The sequence below is a fragment of the Ruditapes philippinarum genome, unplaced genomic scaffold (genome assembly GCF_026571515.1).
Source record: "Ruditapes philippinarum isolate M1 unplaced genomic scaffold, ASM2657151v2 ctg3787_1_1_1_1, whole genome shotgun sequence".
NCBI classification, from domain to species: Eukaryota; Metazoa; Mollusca; class Bivalvia; order Venerida; family Veneridae; genus Ruditapes; species Ruditapes philippinarum.
Genome location: NW_026861830.1, coordinates 11,694 through 33,485, shown reverse-complemented (window position 1 = coordinate 33,485; position 21,792 = coordinate 11,694). Strand labels below are relative to the sequence as shown.

General features: G+C 34.0%; 1 protein-coding gene across 3 annotated transcripts; it reads left to right on the top strand.

Moving 5' to 3' along the window:
- The first annotated feature begins 31 nt into the window (after positions 1–31).
- Positions 32–20,293, top strand: LOC132716969 (gamma-glutamyl hydrolase-like). 3 transcript variants are annotated; one of them, XM_060700312.1, is made up of 9 exons: positions 32–149; positions 7,042–7,132; positions 7,950–8,061; positions 8,505–8,555; positions 8,935–9,019; positions 11,557–11,695; positions 12,347–12,547; positions 19,136–19,273; positions 20,078–20,293. In XM_060700312.1, exons 2-9 carry the CDS (start codon positions 7,057–7,059, stop codon positions 20,206–20,208), a joined length of 933 nt encoding a protein of 310 aa, XP_060556295.1. In that variant the 5' UTR covers positions 32–149; positions 7,042–7,056; the 3' UTR covers positions 20,209–20,293. The 3 variants fall into 3 exon arrangements, with proteins under 3 accessions (XP_060556295.1, XP_060556297.1, XP_060556296.1); XM_060700314.1 differs by having other exon boundaries at positions 75–140; XM_060700313.1 differs by lacking the exon at positions 32–149 and adding an exon at positions 312–393.
- Positions 20,294–21,792: the final 1,499 nt, after the last annotated feature.

Genomic DNA, 21,792 nt, shown 5'->3' with positions numbered 1-21,792 from the left:
ACAAAGCAAGCTAAAAAGGATGGAAAAATAAACAAACAAGCAGCGCCACTCAGACGAGTACTTATAGATGTTCAGAGTAATTTCCCTTGTTTTATAAACCTCATTTGTACTGTAGCTACTGTTGCGATTACAATATACATGTACGTAACGTAAGTAATTTTGTTCAGTTGATGAAATCAGACTTACATACTGTAGCGTCTATGTTTTATATCTCAATAAGTATTTAGAACCAGTAATTGAAGGAGGGCGGTCGTAGATATTATCATTGTCATTACATTGTTTACATATCAGCTGATCAGTGTCACATGATTTCTCACTTTCACTTCCTACTCCTAGTTCCGTCTTCCTAACTATGATCTTTTATAATTTTTGACTTGATGCGACAGTAAACAGGTCTAGCAAAATATAATGGTCAATTGTACAGTTACTAGAATTGTACTGGGCAGGAACCAGTTTCCGGACAGAATTCTAGTTTTTTTAACAGTTTAATTGTCTATTTTTTAATAATAAACATGCATTAATAAAACCACAGGCGCTAGTCACATAATCAAATATTTTACATAACCGGTCTATATATGTATATAAAGATATCTTATTATAGTATATAGCCCATATAAAACTTTAAAAAGTTTGTTTCAAGCACCTGTGAATAAAACTAACAGGAAAAGAGTCAACTCGGCCCTATACCAACTCGGCACGGGTCAACTCGGCATGGGTCAACTCGGCACGGGTCAACTCGGCCCACTTTACAAAAATATATAGGCCTATAACGTATTTACTTTGCTTTACATGTTGTTAAGGTAAATGAATTATAAGAAATATCTTATTATTATTATATAATTATACATTGTACCTCTGCTGAAATAAAGTATATTTAGAAGAAAAAAAAGTTATTTATTTTTCTTGCAGATTCGATAAAATTGATATAGACACAGGCAGGATTATTTAACCTGGGAAGAAAAAATATGAACAGATTGATAAAATAACTTCATATTTTTTCTTCCCAGGTCCGATACTTGTGCCTGTGAATATAGATATAATAAAAATGTGTTTCCTTAGATTCATTTTGTTTGTAAAGTAATTTTTTGAAAAAAAAAAATGAAACAAAAACGTGTTTACTTAATAGCATAAGCTTCTAATTAATTGCAGGTGGTCACTAATCAAATTTGAATATATGAGTAAATCATAATTATCACCTAATTAATCGGTATCTTTAACATACACATTGATTAATAATAATAGCCCGTGACAATAGGAGTCCTTTGATGTCCTTTACCCATTTTTAAAAGTGGGCTGAGTTGACCCGTGCCGAGTTGGAATAGGGCTGAGCTGACTCGGGGGCCGAGTATGTTTTAGGACCGAGCTGACCCGGATTCAAACTAACATACCAAAAACCTGAGCTCTAACTACGTCCAATAACACAATTAATTCTGCCTGGTGACGTAAGCAATCACGGATTTACATTACAAGGATCGGACACTTTCGTTTACCTTTAAGTCTCGTCGCGCGCATGCGCGGAATCGCACATCGGATAAAGGTGGACAGAACGAGAGATGGTGGAACGCGCGGAGTGCGAAATATGACAGATTTTCTCATGAGTATGTGGTGTTATTGCAGCTTTGTGAAAAATTCTACACATATGAATGTATTGATACAGTATTATTTTGTGCCGCTAAAGTATTAATATATGAAAATATGCCGAAAGAACGATGCAACGCTAAGTTAAAAAAGTACCTAATTAAAAAAATATTCGCCTATTGTTTAGGCATACTCTCTACACTTTGACGCCCTTTTACTTCAAGCACAAATTAATACCGCGATTCAGATTAAGATAATTCTTTTGTACATAGTAAAAATAATGGGTGCAATGCAAAAAATGTTTCTTGATTGCTTAAAAACTTTTAAAGAAATCCATGTTTGAAATTTATCTTTATTTCTGTGAATTATTTCCAAATGATTTGTACATTTTTAGCTCACCTGTCACAAAGTGACAGGGTGAGCTTTTGAGATCGCTTTTCGTCCGGCGTCTGTCCATCCGTCCGTCGTCCGTCCGTCCGTAAACTTTTACTTTAAATGACATCTCCTCATAAACCACTAAGCCAATTTCATCCAAACTTCACAGGAATGTTCCTTTGGTGGTCACCTTTAAAAATTGTTCAAAGAATTTTATTCCATGCAGAACTCTGGTTGCCATGGCAACCGAAAGAAAAAACTTTAAATATCTTCTTTTAAAAAACCATAAGAGCTAGAGCTTAGATATTTGGCATGAAACATCTTCTAGTGAGTGTCTACAAAGTTTGTTCAAATAAAAGCCCTGGGGTCAAAATTGGCCCCGCCCCTGGGGGTCATTGATTTTCCCTATATGCATATAGTAAAAACTAAAAAAATCTTCTTTTAAAGAACCCAAAGAGCTAGAGCTAAGATATTTGGCATGAAACATCTTCTAGTGAGTGTCTACCAAGTTTGTTCAAATAAAAGCCCTGGGTCAAAATTGGCCCCGCCCCGGGGGGTCATTGATTTTCCCTATATGCATATAGTAAAAACTTAAAAAATCTTCTTTTAAAGAACCCAAAGAGCTACAGCTAAGATATTTAGCACGAAACATGTTCTAATGAGTGTCTACCAAGTTTGTTCAAATAAAAGCCCTGGGGTCAAAATTGGCCCCGCCCCGGGGGGTCATTGATTTTCCCTATATGCATATAGTAAAAACTTAAAAAATCTTCTTTTAAAGAACTCAAAGAGCTAGAGCTTAGATATTTGGCATGAAACATCTTCTAGTGAGTGTCTACCAAGTTTGTTCAAATAAAAGCCCTGGGGTCAAAATTGGCCCCGCCCCGGGGGGTCATTGATTTTCCCTATATGCATATAGTAAAAACTTAAAAAATCTTCTTTTAAAGAACCCAAAGAGCTACAGCTAAGATATTTAGCATGAAACATGTTCTAATGGGTGTCTACCAAGTTTGTTCAAATAAAAGCCCTGGGGTCAAAATTGGCCCCGCCCCGGGGGGTCATTGATTTTCCCTATATGCATATAGTAAAAACTTAAAAAATCTTCTTTTAAAGAACTCAAAGAGCTATGGCTAAGATATTGAGCATCAAACATGTTCTAATAGGTTTCTACCAAGTTTGTTCAAATAAAAGCCCTGGGGTCAAAATTAGCACTGCCCCGGGGGTCATTGATTTTCCTTATATGTGTATAGCAAAAACTTAAAAAATCTTCTTTTAAAGAACCCAAAGAGCTAGAGCTAAGATATTTAGTATGAAACATGTTCTAATGGGTGTCTAACAAGTTTGTTCAAATAAAAGCCCTGGGGTCAAAATTGGCCCCGCCCCGGGGGGTCATTGATTTTCCCTATATGCATATAGTAAAAACTTAAAAAATCTTCTTTTAAAGAACTCAAAGAGCTATGGCTAAGATATTGAGCATCAAACATGTTCTAATAGGTGTCTACCAAGTTTGTTCAAATAAAAGCCCTGGGGTCAAAATTGGCACTGCCCCGGGGGTCATTGATTTTCCTTATATGTGTATAGCAAAAACTTAAAAAATCTTCTTTGAAAAAACCCAAATAGCTAGAGTTAAGATATTAAGCATGAAACATCTTTTAGTGAGTGTCTACAAAGTTTGTTCAAATAAAAGACCTGGGGTCAAAATTGGCCCCGCCCCGGGGGTCATTGATTTTCTTTATATGTGTTTAGCAAAAACTTTAAATCTTCTTTGAAAAAACCCAAATAGCTAGAGTTTAGATATTAAGCATGAAACATCTTCTAGTAAGTGTCTACAAAGTTTGTTCAAATAAAAGCCCTGGGGTCAAAACTGGCCCGGCCCCAGGGGTGTCATTGTTTTTAACTATATGTGTATAGTAAAAACTTTAAAAAAATCTTCTTTTAAAAAGCCCAATGAGCTAGAGCTTAGATGTTTAGCATGAAACATCTTCTTATGGGTGTCTACCAAGTTTGTGCAAATAAAAGCCCTTGGGTTAAATTGGCCCTGCAACGTTGGGGGGTGTGGGGGTTGGGGGCCTATATACAGGTGAGCGACCTCAGGGCCATCATGGCCCTCTTGTTTATTTTATTACCTGTATATTAGTATAAATATAGTAAGTAATTCTACTAATTAGTGTATTAAATATATTTTCAGATCATTCTAGATAAGCGTTCATATATAGATGAATTCATTAGATTGGCAAGGAAGAAATTTTTATTGGCATACAGAACAGCTGTTTTATAAAAAAAAAGTGTTTATTTTGAAACAGATTTTTTTCATAGTTATCCTTTACAATTCACGTCAAATGATTTATTTGTCATATGTTTATCTTTATTATTTTTCAAAGAAAGGGCTATACAAATTTAGTTGTATATTTTATATTTCATTTATAATTGTTAATAAAGAAAATAGATTTACATTGTATTTATATATATCCTCTTAAGAATCATTTTCTTATCACACATACCATGGACTGTAGTTAAAGACCGTGCACATACAAAATATACATTCAAAATTCTATTTGTTTTAGTAGACTGAGTGTTGCAATTATCACATGTAACCTGGTAATGAAAGTTTGAAAATAAAGTTTTCAATTATCACTTGTTACCTGGTAATTAACCCCCTTCAAAAGTAATTAATCTTCAAAGAAATTTAAACGATGTGTAAAAAATATTCAAAAGTTACTTTTATTTCGCATGATTCTGACTCAAACTGTAAAGATTTTTATTGTTTTTCTAGCGTTACATTAAAAAATATCAGAAATATCTTTCTACATGCATTCAAATGAAAAGAATAATTAAAATATACGAGTGACATTAAAAAGCCCGGAATCGAGACAGCCACACGAGAGTACTTTTATAACTGTTACGATGATTGTCTACTTCACTGCACCGACTTTTGATAACAGATTTACAAAAAATAGTAATTATAAATGATGAAGGAAATTTAAATATTCTATGAATATGGCAATATTAAAATCTCGGCAATATTTTGTACTAAAAAATGAATAAATGTTGAGCGAATTGTAAAGCCCGCAATACATTACCCGTAAAAGTTAACAATTGGGCGTTAATAAATTTGACTACATAACCCAATAAATCTTAAATATTGCATCTTTCATCATCTGTGAATAACTTACATCGGCTTCTTTTTTATTTTGAAATTGAATTTATTATGTTACCATAATAATAAATTTCAAATAACTGCTTTACTGCGGATTTCGTCAAATTAATTTTTTAATCGTCGTTACGGACAGATAAACTGTACATTTTAAAAATAAATTAGATATTTGAATTAAACAAGTATTTTCCTTCAAAATAAACTTTAAATTTCCAAAATCGGATAATAAATGGAAAAGCTATATGGTATTTTGTAAAGTAGGTATCCGTTGCGAACGGGCATTTACGCTTAGCGCCGGTAAATAATTGATCAATGTACCTTTATCGGGTGCACGACAAGATATTTAAGCATTTATATAGGGTTAACTGGGAGTGTCCGATCCCTGTAATATAAATCCGTGAAGCAATGTACAAACTGAAGGGTTAAATTAGGTCATCAAAAGTGTAAATTGTTCACTCTTGCAGAACCAGATTCCGGACATATATTAAGCTGCTATTCATATCTGTTTTTAACTGATAATTATTCTAATATAACAAAAAATTTCTTCTCACATATTAGCTTTCTTATATAATTAAGCTGATTTACTGAAAAATGTTTATGATAGGAAAAATAACGATCACATGATGGGTCTCGGAATGACTGAAAAGTGAAACGGATATTTTTGTGTGTACGGCAGCAACGAAGTGCCAAAGTGGAGTAAACCTAGCTAAACACCGTTTTCCGATATGTTACAGATTTAGCTATTGGGAATTACACCCAATGAACTTCAAATGAAGTACATTGTGCATTAATTGCTACCCCAAATTATATCCCAAAATAAACAAAATATTGTACATGCGCAGAACAAGTTACATGCCCCAAAGGGATATAAGGCTGTTTTTAAAACACAGGTAAGATATCCTCACGAAATTTTAATGATGTATCAAATTGGAAGGAAGTTTATTTCTCAAACAATCAAACCAAGCATCTTCATGACATATAATACCGATTGTCATCGATAAAGCCAAAATTAAGCCGTTATAATACTTGTCCAGAAACTGGTATTGTCCGGAAACTGGTTCCTGCCAAGTATATTAATCAAAGTACATCTAACATGCCTCATGATTCAGTCACTATACTCACTGAACCCCAAAAAAGAAAATAGCCAGTGTAAAACTGCCAATAAACATTGGTCAGATACTGTATACATGCATACTGTATGTATGCGGCTGTATATATCAATGTATATGTATCTCTCTCCAATAACAGGGACGATAATAGAGCAGTTTCATTTTTATGCTCCCATTATAGGGGGGAGGGGCATATAGATTTGCCTTTGTCTGTCCAAGTGTAAGTGTGTATTCTTATGAACATTGTGCTACACATAGCTCTAAAAAGTATTTGACCTAGTGACCTAGAGTAATGAAATTTTTAATACTGGAATGTTGGTCAGCATGTTGAGTTATGCACCTGGGGTGTCTTGTGGACTAATTCAGTATTCTTGGAGTTATTGCCCTTGACTTTATAAAAATATTCAATTTTCAACTTGTGTCTCACCTTGCCAAAAAAGTGTTTAACCTTGAGTCATGAAATGTTGTTAAGCATGTAAAGTTGTGCACCTGGGACTTTGCTTGTGGATTTAATCATTATTTGTAGAGTTTGTGTGGATTTAATCATTATTTGTAGAGTTATTGCCCTTGACTTAGTTAAAATCTGCATTTTTCAATCTGTGCCAAGAATAGTCCAACACGTATTTGACCTAAAGTCATGAAACCCTGGCAGTTAGGGGAGGTTATTCATGCTTCATGTATGTTAAAAGCATCTGTTGTCTAACTATCTTTTTTCATTTGAATCTAAATGTTTGACAATTAATGAGAATCACATTGAATACTTAAGTTTTTCAATTAAACCATTTTCTTTCAGCCCTTCAGTTAAGACTCAAAATTTTTATTTTACAGAAATAAAACAACAGAATGATTCTGCAATATGCTGTGTTGGTATGTTTAATATGCTGTACATGGGGATACCATAATGATAGGCCAATAATAGGTATACAGTTATTATCAACGAAAATACAATCATAATTATGATTCAACATTGTTAGGAAGTATACCCTGCTATTGTGATTGTTAGGAAATATATCATGTTATTGTGTTATTCATTAAGAAACTTGTTTGAGGATTATGAATATTCATTTGTTTGGTTTATACAGAATTTATTTTAGTTCAATTATGTGGAACCAACCAGTACTGAGCAATAAGTGTAAAGTTTCTTGCTCATGGAAACAATGACTTGCCCCTGACGGGATTTGAACCCATGTGGCTAGTGATCATTAGATTACTAGTTTGACGTGTTAACCACCCGGCCATGCCGCCACTTATTCATTTGTTTGTTAACTCTTTATCAAGCAGTCATTATTTTGTTTTTAGCTCACCTGAACACTTTGTGCATAGAGGTGAGCTTTTTTAGTATCTGTGTGTCTGTGGTTTGTAGCCTATTGTTCATGGCTATTTGCAATATATTTAAACAACATCATTCACCTCCTGAACCAATAAGCAGATTTTGATCAAACTTCAGGAATGATCGTTAGGTGACCCTTTACAACAGATATGCAAGTGATTTCAGTCTGATACATAAATAAGTCACAGGAGCTAAAAATAAAGTTTAAGTATGCAGTTTTCAAAAATGTTCTTATCCCAAAGGGTAATGTCTTTTGCTTAACTGCATTAAAAGTTGTTCACAATGTTTTTGCTGTTCATGATTATAAAATTTTAATCCAGTTTTAAATGATAAATTCTACTTTATGCTATCAGAAGAAAATGATGGAAAAATTAGCAGAAAACACAAATTTTTTATTATTTTCAAGGTGTTTTAGCCCAAGAGACTGATTCGGAGTCGAAACATTATGGAGATACCTTTATTCCAGCAGCTTATTTCAAATATGTGGAAATGGGAGGAGCCAGAGCTGTTCCTATATTGTAAGTAACTAAACAATATACGAGCCGCGCCATGACAAAACCAACATAATGGGTTTGCGACCAGCATGGATCCAGACCAGCCTGCGCATCCGCGCAGTCTGATCAGGATCCATGCTGTTGGCTTCCAAACCCTATAACAAGTAGAGAAACTGATAGCGAACAGCATGGATCCTGATCAGACTGCACGGCTGCACAGACTGGTCTTGATCCATGCTGGTCGCAAACCCATTATGTTGGTTTTGTCATGGCGCGGCTCGTATATTGTTTAGAATAAATTAAAACACTGGCAAATTGATGATGATATATGAAAAAAGGTTATTTGCATTTATTTTAAGTTTTCTATAGTGGATATTATAGTTCATTTATTTTTCACCTGAATGTCTTATTACAAAAAAAGGACTGTTTCTTATTCTATAATGCTAAAAGTATTTTTATATTTTCAGTGTGAAGAAAGGACAGGCTTATTATGATCACATATTCAGTTCAATCAATGGGTGAGGCTTAGAAATACTATAAAAAATATTAATTCTGTTAAAACACGAAAGGCATTATAAATAACCAAATTAAAAAAAAAAGTAATCAAATCTTATAATAATTCAATAATGGCAAAACTTAATTAAAAAATCAGTAGCATATTATTAAACTCAAAGACTGGTTATTAATCATAGCCAAAAATAGGCATTTTAGATCTTATTTCTTAAAAAAAAAAACACCCATCTGCATGATATCCATCTTCATGAGATCTTAAAATGCCTTTTGAAATAGTTTTGCAATATGATGTGACTCATGAAATTACATGATAAAATCCATTTTTGCAACAATTATATAAATTTCTAGCCAATTATATATTTGCTTATATACATGTAATTGTAGAGTTTTGTTTCCTGGTGGAGGTGTCAACATATTGACTTCAGAATATGCTAAAGCAGCACAGATTCTCTATAGATCAGCTATCAAGGTAAGATGTCATTATATGTAAATAAGTCTTGTGTGTAAGACCAAACTGTCTTTTATTAAAATCAAACCATAATAAAGGTATGATGCTTATCAGATTTAAGGCCCATTGTGCTGCAGAAATGCTTTCATTGTTAAATTATTTCTCTAAAACTGTTTATTAGTCCCCTACCGGTTTACCAGAGGGGACTTTAGGTTTACCCTCCATCTGTCTGTCCGTCCGTCTGTCAGTCAGTCAGTCTGTCCGCACTACCGAAAAGGGATAGGGGGCCATCTAACTGTAAACAGAACAAAAGAGAACAATAGAGTTCATTCCGTAACAATAGAGTAAGGGGCCATTGGCCCTCTATTAAACAATAGAAAATAACAAAAGAAATGGCCCTTTATTCCATTTCAGTCGGACGTCCGTCCGTCCGTTTGTCCGTCTGTCTGTCCGTCCGTCCATCCACAAAACTGGATCCTGCGATAACGCAAAAATTACTGAAAATATTTTTATGAAACTTGATATATGGATAGATGGCAGTATGGAGATTATGCACGTCTTTTTCTTTTCTTCCTATGTTGAAAATTCTGGTTGCTATGGCAACAAATAGACTGAAAATATGGCAAATTTTACACATAACTTGAATCCCGCGATAACACAAAAAGTACAGAAAATATTTTTATGAAACTTGATATATGGATAGATTGCAGTATGGACATTATGCACGTCTTTTTCTTTTTTTCCTATGCTGAAAATTCTGGTTGCTATGGCAACAAATAGACTGAAAATATGGCAAATTTTACACATAACCTGGATCCAGTGATAACGCAAAAAGTACTGAAAATACTTTATGAAACTTGACATATGGGTAGATGGCAGTCTGGAAATTATGCACATCCTTTTCTTATCTTCCTTTGTTGAAAATTCTGGTTGCTATGGCAACAAATAGACTGAATTTCAAGATTTCTGATGCTAGTTTTTAAGTTTTTTCACTATAAGTTCTTTATTTCTTAAGGTATTTTCTTCAAACTTTAAATATAAGTTGCTAGTCATCAACCACATCATATGTGACAAGGTTTACAACTCTAGCACAAAATTTATCAGAATTACCTCCCTTGCACTTAAAATTTTCATGAAAAAAATATTGTTTTTTTTAATAACTTCTTTTTTCCTGAATGTATCTACTTCAAACTTCATATATATGTTTCTTATTATCACTCACCATTTGTGAGAAAGGTCAATCCTCTAGCAAGACTTTTTCCAGAATTATGCCCTTTTGAACTTTTTTTCGAGAAATTGGTAATTTTTACTCCAAATTCTTCAATCATTATAGGATTTTCTTCAAACTCCTTCATTGTCCTTCAGTCCGTCTGTCTGTCTGTACATAAAAAACTGTTTCCTGTGATCACTTTTAAAGAACTTTTTCACCAAATTTACTTAAAATAGAAACATAAGTGAATGGCCAATGGCCCTTCAGAATGTTGCTGAGGTTCTAACCGGTAGGGGACTTATGGATTGCTTGCAATACTATGATAATTGCTTGTTTTTTATACATCTTGTTACAGTTTGACAACCTGAATTATCTTTTGCATCTTTAGCTCTGTTGGCACTAAGTATAATTATACTGAATTTGTATTTTGTATGGAAGTCAAAATACGTCTGTGTTTACATTTTGCTAACTTAACAATGATTGTAATGAGGACTCAACAGAGAGCCAGATTTTCCCATCTGTGATGCTCTGCATGTTCAGTGCAACTTCTTAAGCTGTTAAAATTTAACATGCTCTAAATCCATTTTTTAAACATTATTTAACACGTCTTTGATATGTAAATGTCAAAACAACTAGAATTCACGTAGTTCAATATTTGACGGTATAAAGTTTATCAGACATATACCTACTGGCTTGTCTCTATACAGGTGACCATCAACTTCCATTTTGCCACTTGAATTCAGGTTAATTTATAAAGATAGAAATCCTAAACAATAAAAGAATCCTACATCAGATGCTGCTACAGACTGTAAGGTCTGGCTTAAAGGCAGTAGTGACTATGGGTTCTCCTAATTTCTACTATATACCTGTATAATTACTTTTCTACTATATATAATTACATGAGAGCCAGATTTTCCCATCTGTGATTAAGGCTCTGCAGCCAGATATTCCCATTTCTGATAGATTATTATTTGTAGTAATTATACATGTTGTTTGTAAAAAAGGATGTTATAGAGACATATTTTTATTAAGCATTTTTATATATACATACGGTATATATACTGTATCGCATGTGAATTTAAAACTTCATTCATTAAGGTTGAATGACATTATCATAAGCACGCTTAAAATCTTTTTATTGATGCGTTGGAATGTTAAAAATTTTACAGCACATAACACGTAACTTGTATTATGCCCTCAGTGTTCTTGTTTGAACCTCTTGTATATATAAGTTCCAACTTCCTGTTTGTATTTTGTTTGTAATAAACCAGTTTTATGCAAGATAATAAAAAAAGGTTGTTTCCACAAAGTAAGATACTGTATGTAATAACACAGTTTTTTTTAACAGGCCAATCAAAATGGTGACTATTTTCCTTTATGGGGAACATGTCTGGGATTCCAGCTGTTAACAGCATTGGCTACAGGGAAGGATTTAATGACTGAGTTTGATGCTGAAAACTTGATGCTGCCTCTCAACTTTTCTGATGGTGAGTTTTTCTTGAAGTGAGTTTGACTCTAAGGAAGTGTAGTTTTTACATGACTTTGTGTGTGTGGAAGTTCTTCTGAGTCACTGTTGTAGCTTAGCATTGGATAGCAGCATAAATGTTTGTGTAATTAAGAGACAGTGTTTCACACCCGAGAATCACATTGGTTTATCAGGTCATACTATATGTTGAGCAGGTCATACTATGGGATCCAAAAACAAAAAGATAATAATTGCAATGTTTGTCCAAACTACAAGTTACAGTGGAAGGTTGGGTTAGTGTTGGTAGTATACCCTCTCAGTTTGGATATTTAAGCCAATATTAATTCACCAGAGCACAGTTCAGCCAACTCATGGTTCCTGGGAAGGCTGTCAGGCAGTTTACCAGTACTAGTTGCCTATAGTTACTTTCCGTGGAAGTTATAACTTTTGTACAAGACAGGCACAGGTACAGTGCGAATGACCATAGAAAAGATTTCATGATCAGCCACAATTGAAATCGAACTCAAATCCCGATTCACAGTCAAATGCTTTACATAAAGAGCTAACCAGACTGTTTTTATTTATAGTGTGACTCTAGCTTATTTTTTATATGGATTAGGGCTGCTTTGTAGACATATAGATTAGTATATTGGATTTTCTCTGTAATTTCTAGGTTACAAAGACAGCAGACTATATGGAAACCTTCCAGACGATGTTTTTCATTACCTTTCAAAAGAAAATGTGACTACAAACTACCATCACTATGGTATCACACCCACTGATTTTCAGTTTTCAGTAGATTTAACAAAATATTTTAGAATTTTGTCTACAAATGTTGATAGAAATGGCAAGGAGTTTGTTTCAACAATTGAAGGTGTGTATAAATATTGTTATTATCTAGTCAGCTTTTAATTTTTTGTCAAGATTATGATCTTTATTACCTCCCTTTTTAAACTAAGTTTTATTACCTCCCTTGAACTGATTTTTATTACGGTACATGTACTTTCTTTCTTTTTTATGCCCCCACAGAGTGGGAGCATATAGCGTTGCACTTGTCCGTACGTCTGTCCGTACGTCCCGAAATCTTGTGAACGCAACTCCTCTTAAACCGGTTGGTAGATTTTGCTTAAACTTCCAGGGATGAACAACCTTAATGTGTAGATGGTAGTAAAGGAAGGAATTTTTGCTGCGACCAAATTTAACAGAATTATGGCCCTTTGTTGATTTTTTCACTATATACTATGTAGAAATTTTGTAAATGCAACTCCTCTTAAACCGGATGGCAGATTTTGCTTAAACTTCCAGGGATGAACAACCTTAATGTGTAGATGGTAGTAAAGGGAGGAATTTTTGCTGCAGCCAAATTTAACAGAATTATGGCCTTTTGTTAATTTTTTCACTATATACTATGTAGAAATTTTGTGAACGCAACTCCTCCTAAACCGGTTGGCAGATTTTGCTTAAACTTCCAGGGATGAACAACCTTAATGTGTAGATGGTAGTAAAGGAAGGAATTTTAGCTGCGACCAAATTTAAGAGAATTATGGCCCTTTGTTGATTTTTTCACTATATACTATGTAGAAATTTTGTGAACGCAACTCCTCTTAAACCGGATGGCAGATTTTGCTTAAACTTCCAGGAGTGAACAACCTTAATGTGTAGATGGCAGTAAAGGGAGGAATTTTTGCTGCGACCAAATTTAACAGAATTATGGCCCTTTGTTGATTTTTTCACTATATACTATGTAGAAATTTTGTGAACGCAACTCCTCTTAAACCGGATGGCAGATTTTGCTTAAACTTACAGGGATGAACAACTTTCAGGTGTAGATGGTAGTAAAGGAAGGAATTTTTGCTGCGACCAAATTTAACAGAATTATAGCCCTTTGTTGATTTTTTCACTATATACTATGTAGAAATTTTGTGAACGCAACTCCTCTTAAACCGGATGGCAGATTTTGCTTAAACTTACAGGGATGAACAACATTAATGTGTAGATGGTAGTAAAGAAAGGCATTTTTGCTGCAACCAAATTCAACAGAATTATGGCCCTTTGTTGATTTTTAGTTTTCAACTTGTGGCACATGAAGTCCAAAAAATATTTGACCTAGAGTCATAAGATTGACAGAACAGTGGCGTGTGGGGGCATCCGTGTCCTATGGACACATTTCTAGTTGGCTGGGTTGCACAGGTGCAAACCCGGGTTATAGTATGGTGAATGTCGGGTGGTAAGCGGACGGGGAAAATATTTTCGTAACAGTTTTCTCAGCAACTAATTATCACAGCCTCTTGATATTTGGTGTACAGCATTAACACATGGTCCCATACCGTGGGATTTGATTTCAGGTCTGTCGCTCATCCACTTCCTGTTTATCCACTTAATTAAATTAGTTAGATTTTTTTGCATTAATGGTCAATGGTAGGAAATTTTCGTAACAGTTTTCTCAGCAACTACTTATCACAGCCTCTTGATAATTGGCATACAGCATTGACACATGGTCCCATACCGTGGGATTCGATTTCAGGTCTGTCGCTCATCCACTTCCTGTTTATCCACTTAGTTAAATTACTCATCCACTTCCTGTTTATCCACTTAGTTAAATTAGTTAGATTTTTTGACATTAATGGTCAATGGTAGGAAATTTTCGTAACAGTTTTCTCAGCAACTACTTATCACAGCCTCTTGATATTTGGCATACAGCATTGACACATGGTCCCATACTGTTGGATTCGATTTCAGGTCTGTCGCTCATCCACTTCCTGTTTATCCACTTAGTTAGATTTTTCAACATCAATGGTAGGAAATTTTCGTAACAGTTTTCTCAGCAACTACTTATCACAGCCTCTTGATATTTGGCATACAGCATTGATACATGGTCCCATACTGTGGGATTCGATTTCAGGTCTGTCGCTCATCCACTTCCTGTTTATCCACTTAGTTAAATTAGTTAGATTTTTTGACATTAATGGTCAATGGTAGGAAATTTTCGTAACAGTTTTCTCAGCAACTACTTATCACAGCCTCTTGATATTTGGCATACAGCATTGACACATGGTCCAATACTGTGGGATTTGATTTCAGGTCTGTCGCTCATCCACTTCCTGTTTATCCACTTAGTTAAATTAGTTAGATTTTTCGACATTAATGGTCAATGGTAGGAAATTTTCGTAACAGTTTTCTCAGCAACTACTTATCACAGCCTCTTGATATTTGGCATACAGCATTGACACATGGTCCCATACTGTGGGATTTGATTTCAGGTCTGTCGCTCATCCACTTCCTGTTTATCCACTTAGTTAAATTAGTTAGATTTTTCGACATTAATGGTCAATGGTAGGAAATTTTCGTAACAGTTTTCTCAGCAACTACTTATCACAGCCTCTTGATATTTGGCATACAGCATTGACACATGGTCCCATACTGTGGGATTCGATTTTAGGTGTGTAGCTAATCCACTACCTGTTTACCTACTGAATTAAATTTTCGACATTAATGGGTCAATGGAAATTTTTTTTCGTAACATCACAGCCTCATGATATTTGGTGTACAAATGCAACCCGGCCTTTTCTGTCTTTGACCCATTTTTTTAACTATTTTGAAAAAGGTCATAGCTTAAAGAGTGATGTCAAGTTTTATTACAATTGTTTTCATTATATTGAAAAAAATGCCTATTTTAAAACCAATAGTATAGTCTGATTTTATTGACCTGTCAATTATGCATACATTATAGAACTCATTTAAATATTCGATCCCACTTCGGTTTGGTCCGTGTAGTTTACGAGAATTAATGTGGAGTATATTAGTCATGGATTGAAAGTCACGCCAGCTTAATGTGAATAGTACAGTCGGTTAAGAGAATGCCTGATAATTTAGAGGTCTGTGGTTCGATCCTTGCTGTTGCCATTGTTTTAGTACTCTTTCTTTATTTTTGCCGTATATTTTAATGGAACAGTTTGTAGTGTGTTTTACAGCATTGAAAAGACATTTATTGATTTAAATCCGTTTTAATTTTAAACATGAATTCTTAAAACATGTTATTTAAAAAGAATATAGATATAACAAAATTAAGTAAAACATAATAAAACAAAACGAACAACATAAAATAATCATATATAGCTCCAATATTGTTGAAAGTATTAATAAGAAAATAAAAACATAGACCTACGCGGTCTCGAACTTAAAACACGTGTGGCACTTAGAGTATAAGCTCGTGCTTTACCCTATTGCGCTATAACGCTGAGTACACTTTGTTGAGAGATACAAATTAAATTAAATTCCATCGTACAGCGTACATCTCACGGAACTTACCAAAAATCTACCGAAGATTAATATACTGTGTGCATCGACCGTGTAATCAGTATGTAATTGACAGGTTAATAAAACCAAACAATACATGTATTATCATTTGTTATGTATAAAATTAAGGGGCCTCCGTGGCCGAGTGGTTAAGGTCGCTGACTAGAGATCACAGGTCCCCCCCCGCTGTAGGTTCGATCCTCACTCGGGTCGAATTCTTTTATGTGAGGAAGCAATCCAGCTGGCTTACGGAAAGTCGGTGGTTCTATCCAGGTGCCCGCTCGTGCCCGACATAATGCCCGCAGGGGAACCTGGGGTCTTCCTCCACCAATAAAGCTGGAAAAAATCGACGAAAAATCTCGGCGGGATGCTCTAGGATGGCTCGACTTGAGTGTACGGTCGCCCATATGGCCTTCCGGCCGCGACCTTAAATAAACGCATTAAAAAAAAAAAAGTATAAAATTTTATTATATACTTATAAATGAAATATTGATAAAATAAAATGCGTATTTTCATTTTCCGAATTTTCACTGTAAAAATTTATTTTTCACTGCAGTGAAACATATTTTCCATATTTTCACTGGTGTCTGGCCGGACTACTTTCTTTTAAATTCTGCCAGTAAACAAAATTTAACGGAAAGTTTTTCAAATTTTAATGTCAAAAAAGAGAAAAATGTATATAATAAACAGAAAATTCAAGTTTTTTTCTATAAATACATGATTTATTTTCATCTTGTGACATGAAAATTACCATATTTCACTCGTGGCTACCGCCACTCATGAAATATTTATTTTCATACCACTCGATGAAAATAAATCATGTATTTATAGAAAAAACATGAATATCCTCTATATAAAATTTTGTCATTAATGTTAATTGTTCTAGCAGATATCAAGTTATATTCTTTTTTGTTGTCTGTAACTTAATTTGTGACTAAAACAAATAAAGTAGTTACAATGACTACAAGCCCAAGGGTTGCTAGTTTTGCTACATTAACTAAATTTACTAGTCATTTGGATGAAATTTTAATTGAAGTCCTGTCTATTTGTGTTTAATTCCTACAAGTGTATAAACACCTATTGAATAGTTGTCTCCGAAAACATGAATTAACAAACACATTGTGAGTTATCTCTTTTCTTTCTCTACTGCTGGTTATAGAAAATTAATGTATGAAGAAAAAAAATAAATACCTATATTTATTATATAGATTCTAATTAAAATTAAACACTTTTCTTTCCAAAAGGGGAAATGAGAGATACAAAAAAAAAATGTTAAAAGAAAAAAAGAAAGAAAGAAAAAGTTGACCCTTCTGGGGTTTGAACCCATGGCCCTAAGTTTCAATCCAGTTGACATTAATTCTAGCCTAACTCTTCAAAGCGGAGGTAATACAGTAGGATGGTCATACTTTAAAGGTACAAAAACAAAACAAAATATGAAAAGCTTCTCCTCTGGCCATTTGGTCATTATACAAGTATCTGTCCGTAGAAAAATTCACAGAGCTATAAAACATAATTAAATTTCAGTATTTTGGCTCATTTAAAAGAAAACAAGTTTTGCTATAGAGATAAAATTAAATGTACATGCATAATTGAGGTTTAGTTGGGAAATGGGAAATATACATAATTTATATTTGACTTAATCTTATTATCTCTGAAATATACAAAATAGTACTTTGCAATGTTATTATCAAAATAACTTAAATTTACATTGCACACATATTTACAGTTAGATACATGTATATTCCAATCTTATCGGAATATACAATACTGAAACATAAATTACAGATTTACTGTAACACAATCATAAAATGTTCTTTTAATAACTAACACCAAGGTTTTTCATAATAATTACTAACAACAAGGTTATCAAGCTTCATAAGAGTCTTCAATTTTTTTTAAGTGTTTATACTTATAGCTTTGATATTAAACACAATCCTTAATACATTTGTATGCGAAAAAAATGACATGAAATGTTGAAATGCTGCTTTTTCATGTATAAAGTGGCCAGCTATTGTTTTTTTAGCTCACCTGTCACAAAGTGACAGGGTGAGCTTTTGTGATCGCTTTTGGTCTGGCGTCCGTCCGGCGTCCGTCTGTCCGTAAACTTTTACTTTAACCAACATCTCCTCATAAACCACTAAGCCAATTTCATCCAAACTTCACAGGAATGTTCCTTTGGTGGTCATTTAAAAAATTGTTCAAAGAATTTAATTCCATGCAGAACTCTGGTTGCCATGGCAACCTAAAGAAAAAACTTAAAATATATTCTTTTAAAAAACCCTAAGAGCTAGAGCTTAGATATTTGGCATTAAACATCTTCTAGTGAGTGTCTATCAAGTTTGTTCAAATAAAAGCCCGGGGGTCAAATTTGGTCCCGCCCCAGGGGGTCATTTATTTTCCCTATATGCATATAGTAAAAACTTAAAAAATCTTCTTTTAAAGAACCCAAAAAGCTAGAGCTAAGATATTTAGCATGAAACATCTTCTTATGAGTGTCTACCAAGTTTGTTCAAATAAAAGCCCCGGGGTCAAAATTGGCCCCGCCCCAGGGGGTCATTGATTTTCCCTATATGCATATAGTAAAAACTTAAAAAATCTTATTTTAAAGAACTAAAAGAGCTAGAGCTAAGATATTTAGCATGAAACATGTTCTAATGGGTGGCTACCAAGTTTGTTCAAATAAAAGCCCTCGGGACAAGATTGGCCCCGCCCCGGGGGTCATTGATTTTCCTTATATGTGTATAGCAAAAACTTGTAAATTTTCTTTCAAAAAAAACCCAAATAGCTAGAGTTTAGATATTAAGCATGTAACATCTTCTAGTAAGTGTCGACAAAGTTTGTTTAAAAAAAAGCCCTGGGGTTAAAACTGGCCCCGCCCCAGGGGTGTCATTGTTTTTAACTATATGTGTATAGTAAAAACTTGAAAAATCTTCTTAAAAAAAACCCAATGAGCTAGAGCTTAGATGTAGAGCATGAAACATCTTCTTATGTGTGTCTACCAAGTTTGTTCAAATTAAAGCCCTTGGGTTAAAATTGGCCCTGCCGGGGGGGGGGGGGGGGGGGTGAGGGGAAGTGGGGCCTATATACAGGTGAGCGACCTCAGGGCCATCATGGCCCTCTTGTTTATTCTGTGAACTTTTTAATGTTATATACTATATTCTTGCAGGAATTAACTACCCAATTTATGGTACACAGTGGCATCCAGAGAAACCTAACTTTATATGGAATATACAGGATAACATTAACCATGGTCCTGATGCAATAAGAGTGGCACAATATGCTGCTAACTTTCTTGTAGGCGAAGGTAAATAAGAATACATGTACATGTTTTTATGCTCCCCGAAGGATGTGCATATAGTTGCTGCTTTGTCTGTCCACTATTCTTGTCCGGGACGTAACTGAAACAATAAGAGGTATCAACATGAAACTTTGAAGTAGAAGATCTCATAGGGTAGATGTGCAGTGCACAAGAACCTTAACTTTATCTTGACTAATTTTGGAGTTATTGCCCTTTGTTCATTTTTACACTTCGAACTTTGTCCGAGACATAACTCTGACACTACTTAAGGTATACTATTAGTAATTTAGTAAAGGATGAAGTTGGAGTGGCCTTTATGAATGATAAATGAATCATTGAATGAACAAACAAGCAAATGATATAAATGAATGAAAGAATGAACTTATATTACAAATCCCTTTGGCATTTACCTGTATATACATGTATATATGTCTACGTGGTCCAGGGTTAGAGTCGATGACTTCTAATCCAGTTACCTTTCTGGCGTGGGTTTGATCCCCGGGAGATGCTTTGGTAGTTTAGCATGGAGGAATGTAGTCTAGTACAGGTGTAACTCTCCAGGAACGATGGTTAGGAAACTACCAGCCTATATGACTGAAATACTGTTGGGAAAAGGCGTAAAATGAAACAAACAAACAAACAATATATGAACTTCATGATAAGATAATACTGACTATGTACAACTATACATGTATATTTCTCTTTGCCCCTGAAGTTCTTATTAATTCATTTATTCTAATCATACTCAAATGGTTTTGGGTATGTTATGTTCATGGTAAAAAAGGACGATATTGTTTGTATATATTTCAGCAAGGAAGAATGGACACAGATTTGATACAATACAGGAAGAAATAGATGCTCTAATAGAGAATTATTCACCTGTTTATCACAGAGACTCTACGTTTGCGGATCGCTACTATTTTAACTATACATCTCTATAAACATTTTCTTGATTCTGCTTCCACACAGCAAGTTATGCAACATTCCTGAAATCTCCTTAATATAACTGTATTTTATTTTACTGGATGTCCAAGTCCTTTTGTATATAATTCTAGATCCGCTCAATGAAACAATTTTCTTTTTTGTATATATACAGTAGACTTTCTACGTGTGGAACTTATGTTAGTCCATGTTTGTCAATGTGTCCAAGTAATATGAGTTTTTACATGGTCCATAAAGAACAATATGATAACATAGCAGATGTTGCTTGAGTTGAAGTCCTTTTATGTTGTAGTTTTTAGGCAAGTACTTACAACTTTGACTAATTAAAGTTCTTTTTTATATGTGTGTGTTAAATTATGGAGACATTGTATGTTACAAGAATTGAGAATGGTCTGTACAGTGACAGTGTTTTCATATTCTTACGGTCGTATCAGGAGAGTTTTGAACAAGACTCTCTTATTAAACATGCAGCAAAAATATTCAAGGACATTGAATATAATGTTCTTTAATAAAAAATTCAACTGCTATTGATTTATTAAGATTAAGCAATGATTTAAAGCATATGGCGACCACTTTATTGGGAATTTACAAACATCACATTTCAATTATTATTCTTTGATTGTTGTCAAGATGCAAACAAATTTTCTACTGATTAGACAGCCAAATATACATGTATAGCTTTGAATCCTTTAATTTATAAACTCATGAAATAAACTTATATAAACTACATTGAAAAGTAATTTTAGTAATTAAACTGTGATATTGTATCTCATTTCCTTACTGCAAAACTGTGATAATTGTATATACATGTATGGATTTTTAACAAAGATAGTGCATATTATTCCATAATTTATGGAATAATATGCACTATCTTTCTCTGTAGTGTACTTTACTGTTTCTTATTTTTGCATGCAAGAGAAAAATATATATATTTTTGTAATGTTTTATCATCTGCATTAGCTTGTTATCAACAAGAAGCAAACTGTATCTTTACAGGATGGTATATCAAAAAACTGGCTTTTCATTTCTTTGAAATATACTGTGTATTGTTTTATTTAAATTGTATTATATATTTTTACAAATTGAAATGTTGTTTTTTTTAGCTCACCTATGCAAAAAGTGCTCAGAGGTGAGCTTTTGTGATGGCAATGTGTCCATCGTTCTCCATGATATCTAAATAACAATTTCTTAAATCATATTGTGGATTTTGACCACATTTCGCAGGAATGATCCTAAGATGGCCTTCTACAAAAGTAAATCTTGTCTTTATATCTATATACATGTATTTGACAGATGATGATAGAGGGTTAATGCTTTTTTCATGCATTATAATATCTGCAGATGCATAAACATGCATGTAAAGCCTGAGCTTGCAGGGCAAGGTATTTAAATAGTCTTCGAGCTTCTGCAGATGTTATTGCAGGGAAACAAAGGTTTATTATTGGTATTCTTTCATCAAAGTACACGTAAATAGGTAATACAGTCTTTCATTATTTGCTTTTTATGCCACCGCAGCATCTGCGATGCGGTGGCATACCACCGCAGCATCTGCGATGCGGTGGCATATAGCGATTCACCTGTGT

Coding starts and splice junctions, on each gene's coding strand:
- LOC132716969 (XM_060700312.1), top strand. CDS start 7,057: ATGATTCTGCAATATGCTGTGTTGGTATGTTTAATATGCTGTACATGG. Junction 7,133..7,949: donor TAATGATAGGCCAATAATAG/GTATACAGTTAT, acceptor ATTATTTTCAAG/GTGTTTTAGCCCAAGAGACT. Junction 8,062..8,504: donor GCCAGAGCTGTTCCTATATT/GTAAGTAACTAA, acceptor TTATATTTTCAG/TGTGAAGAAAGGACAGGCTT.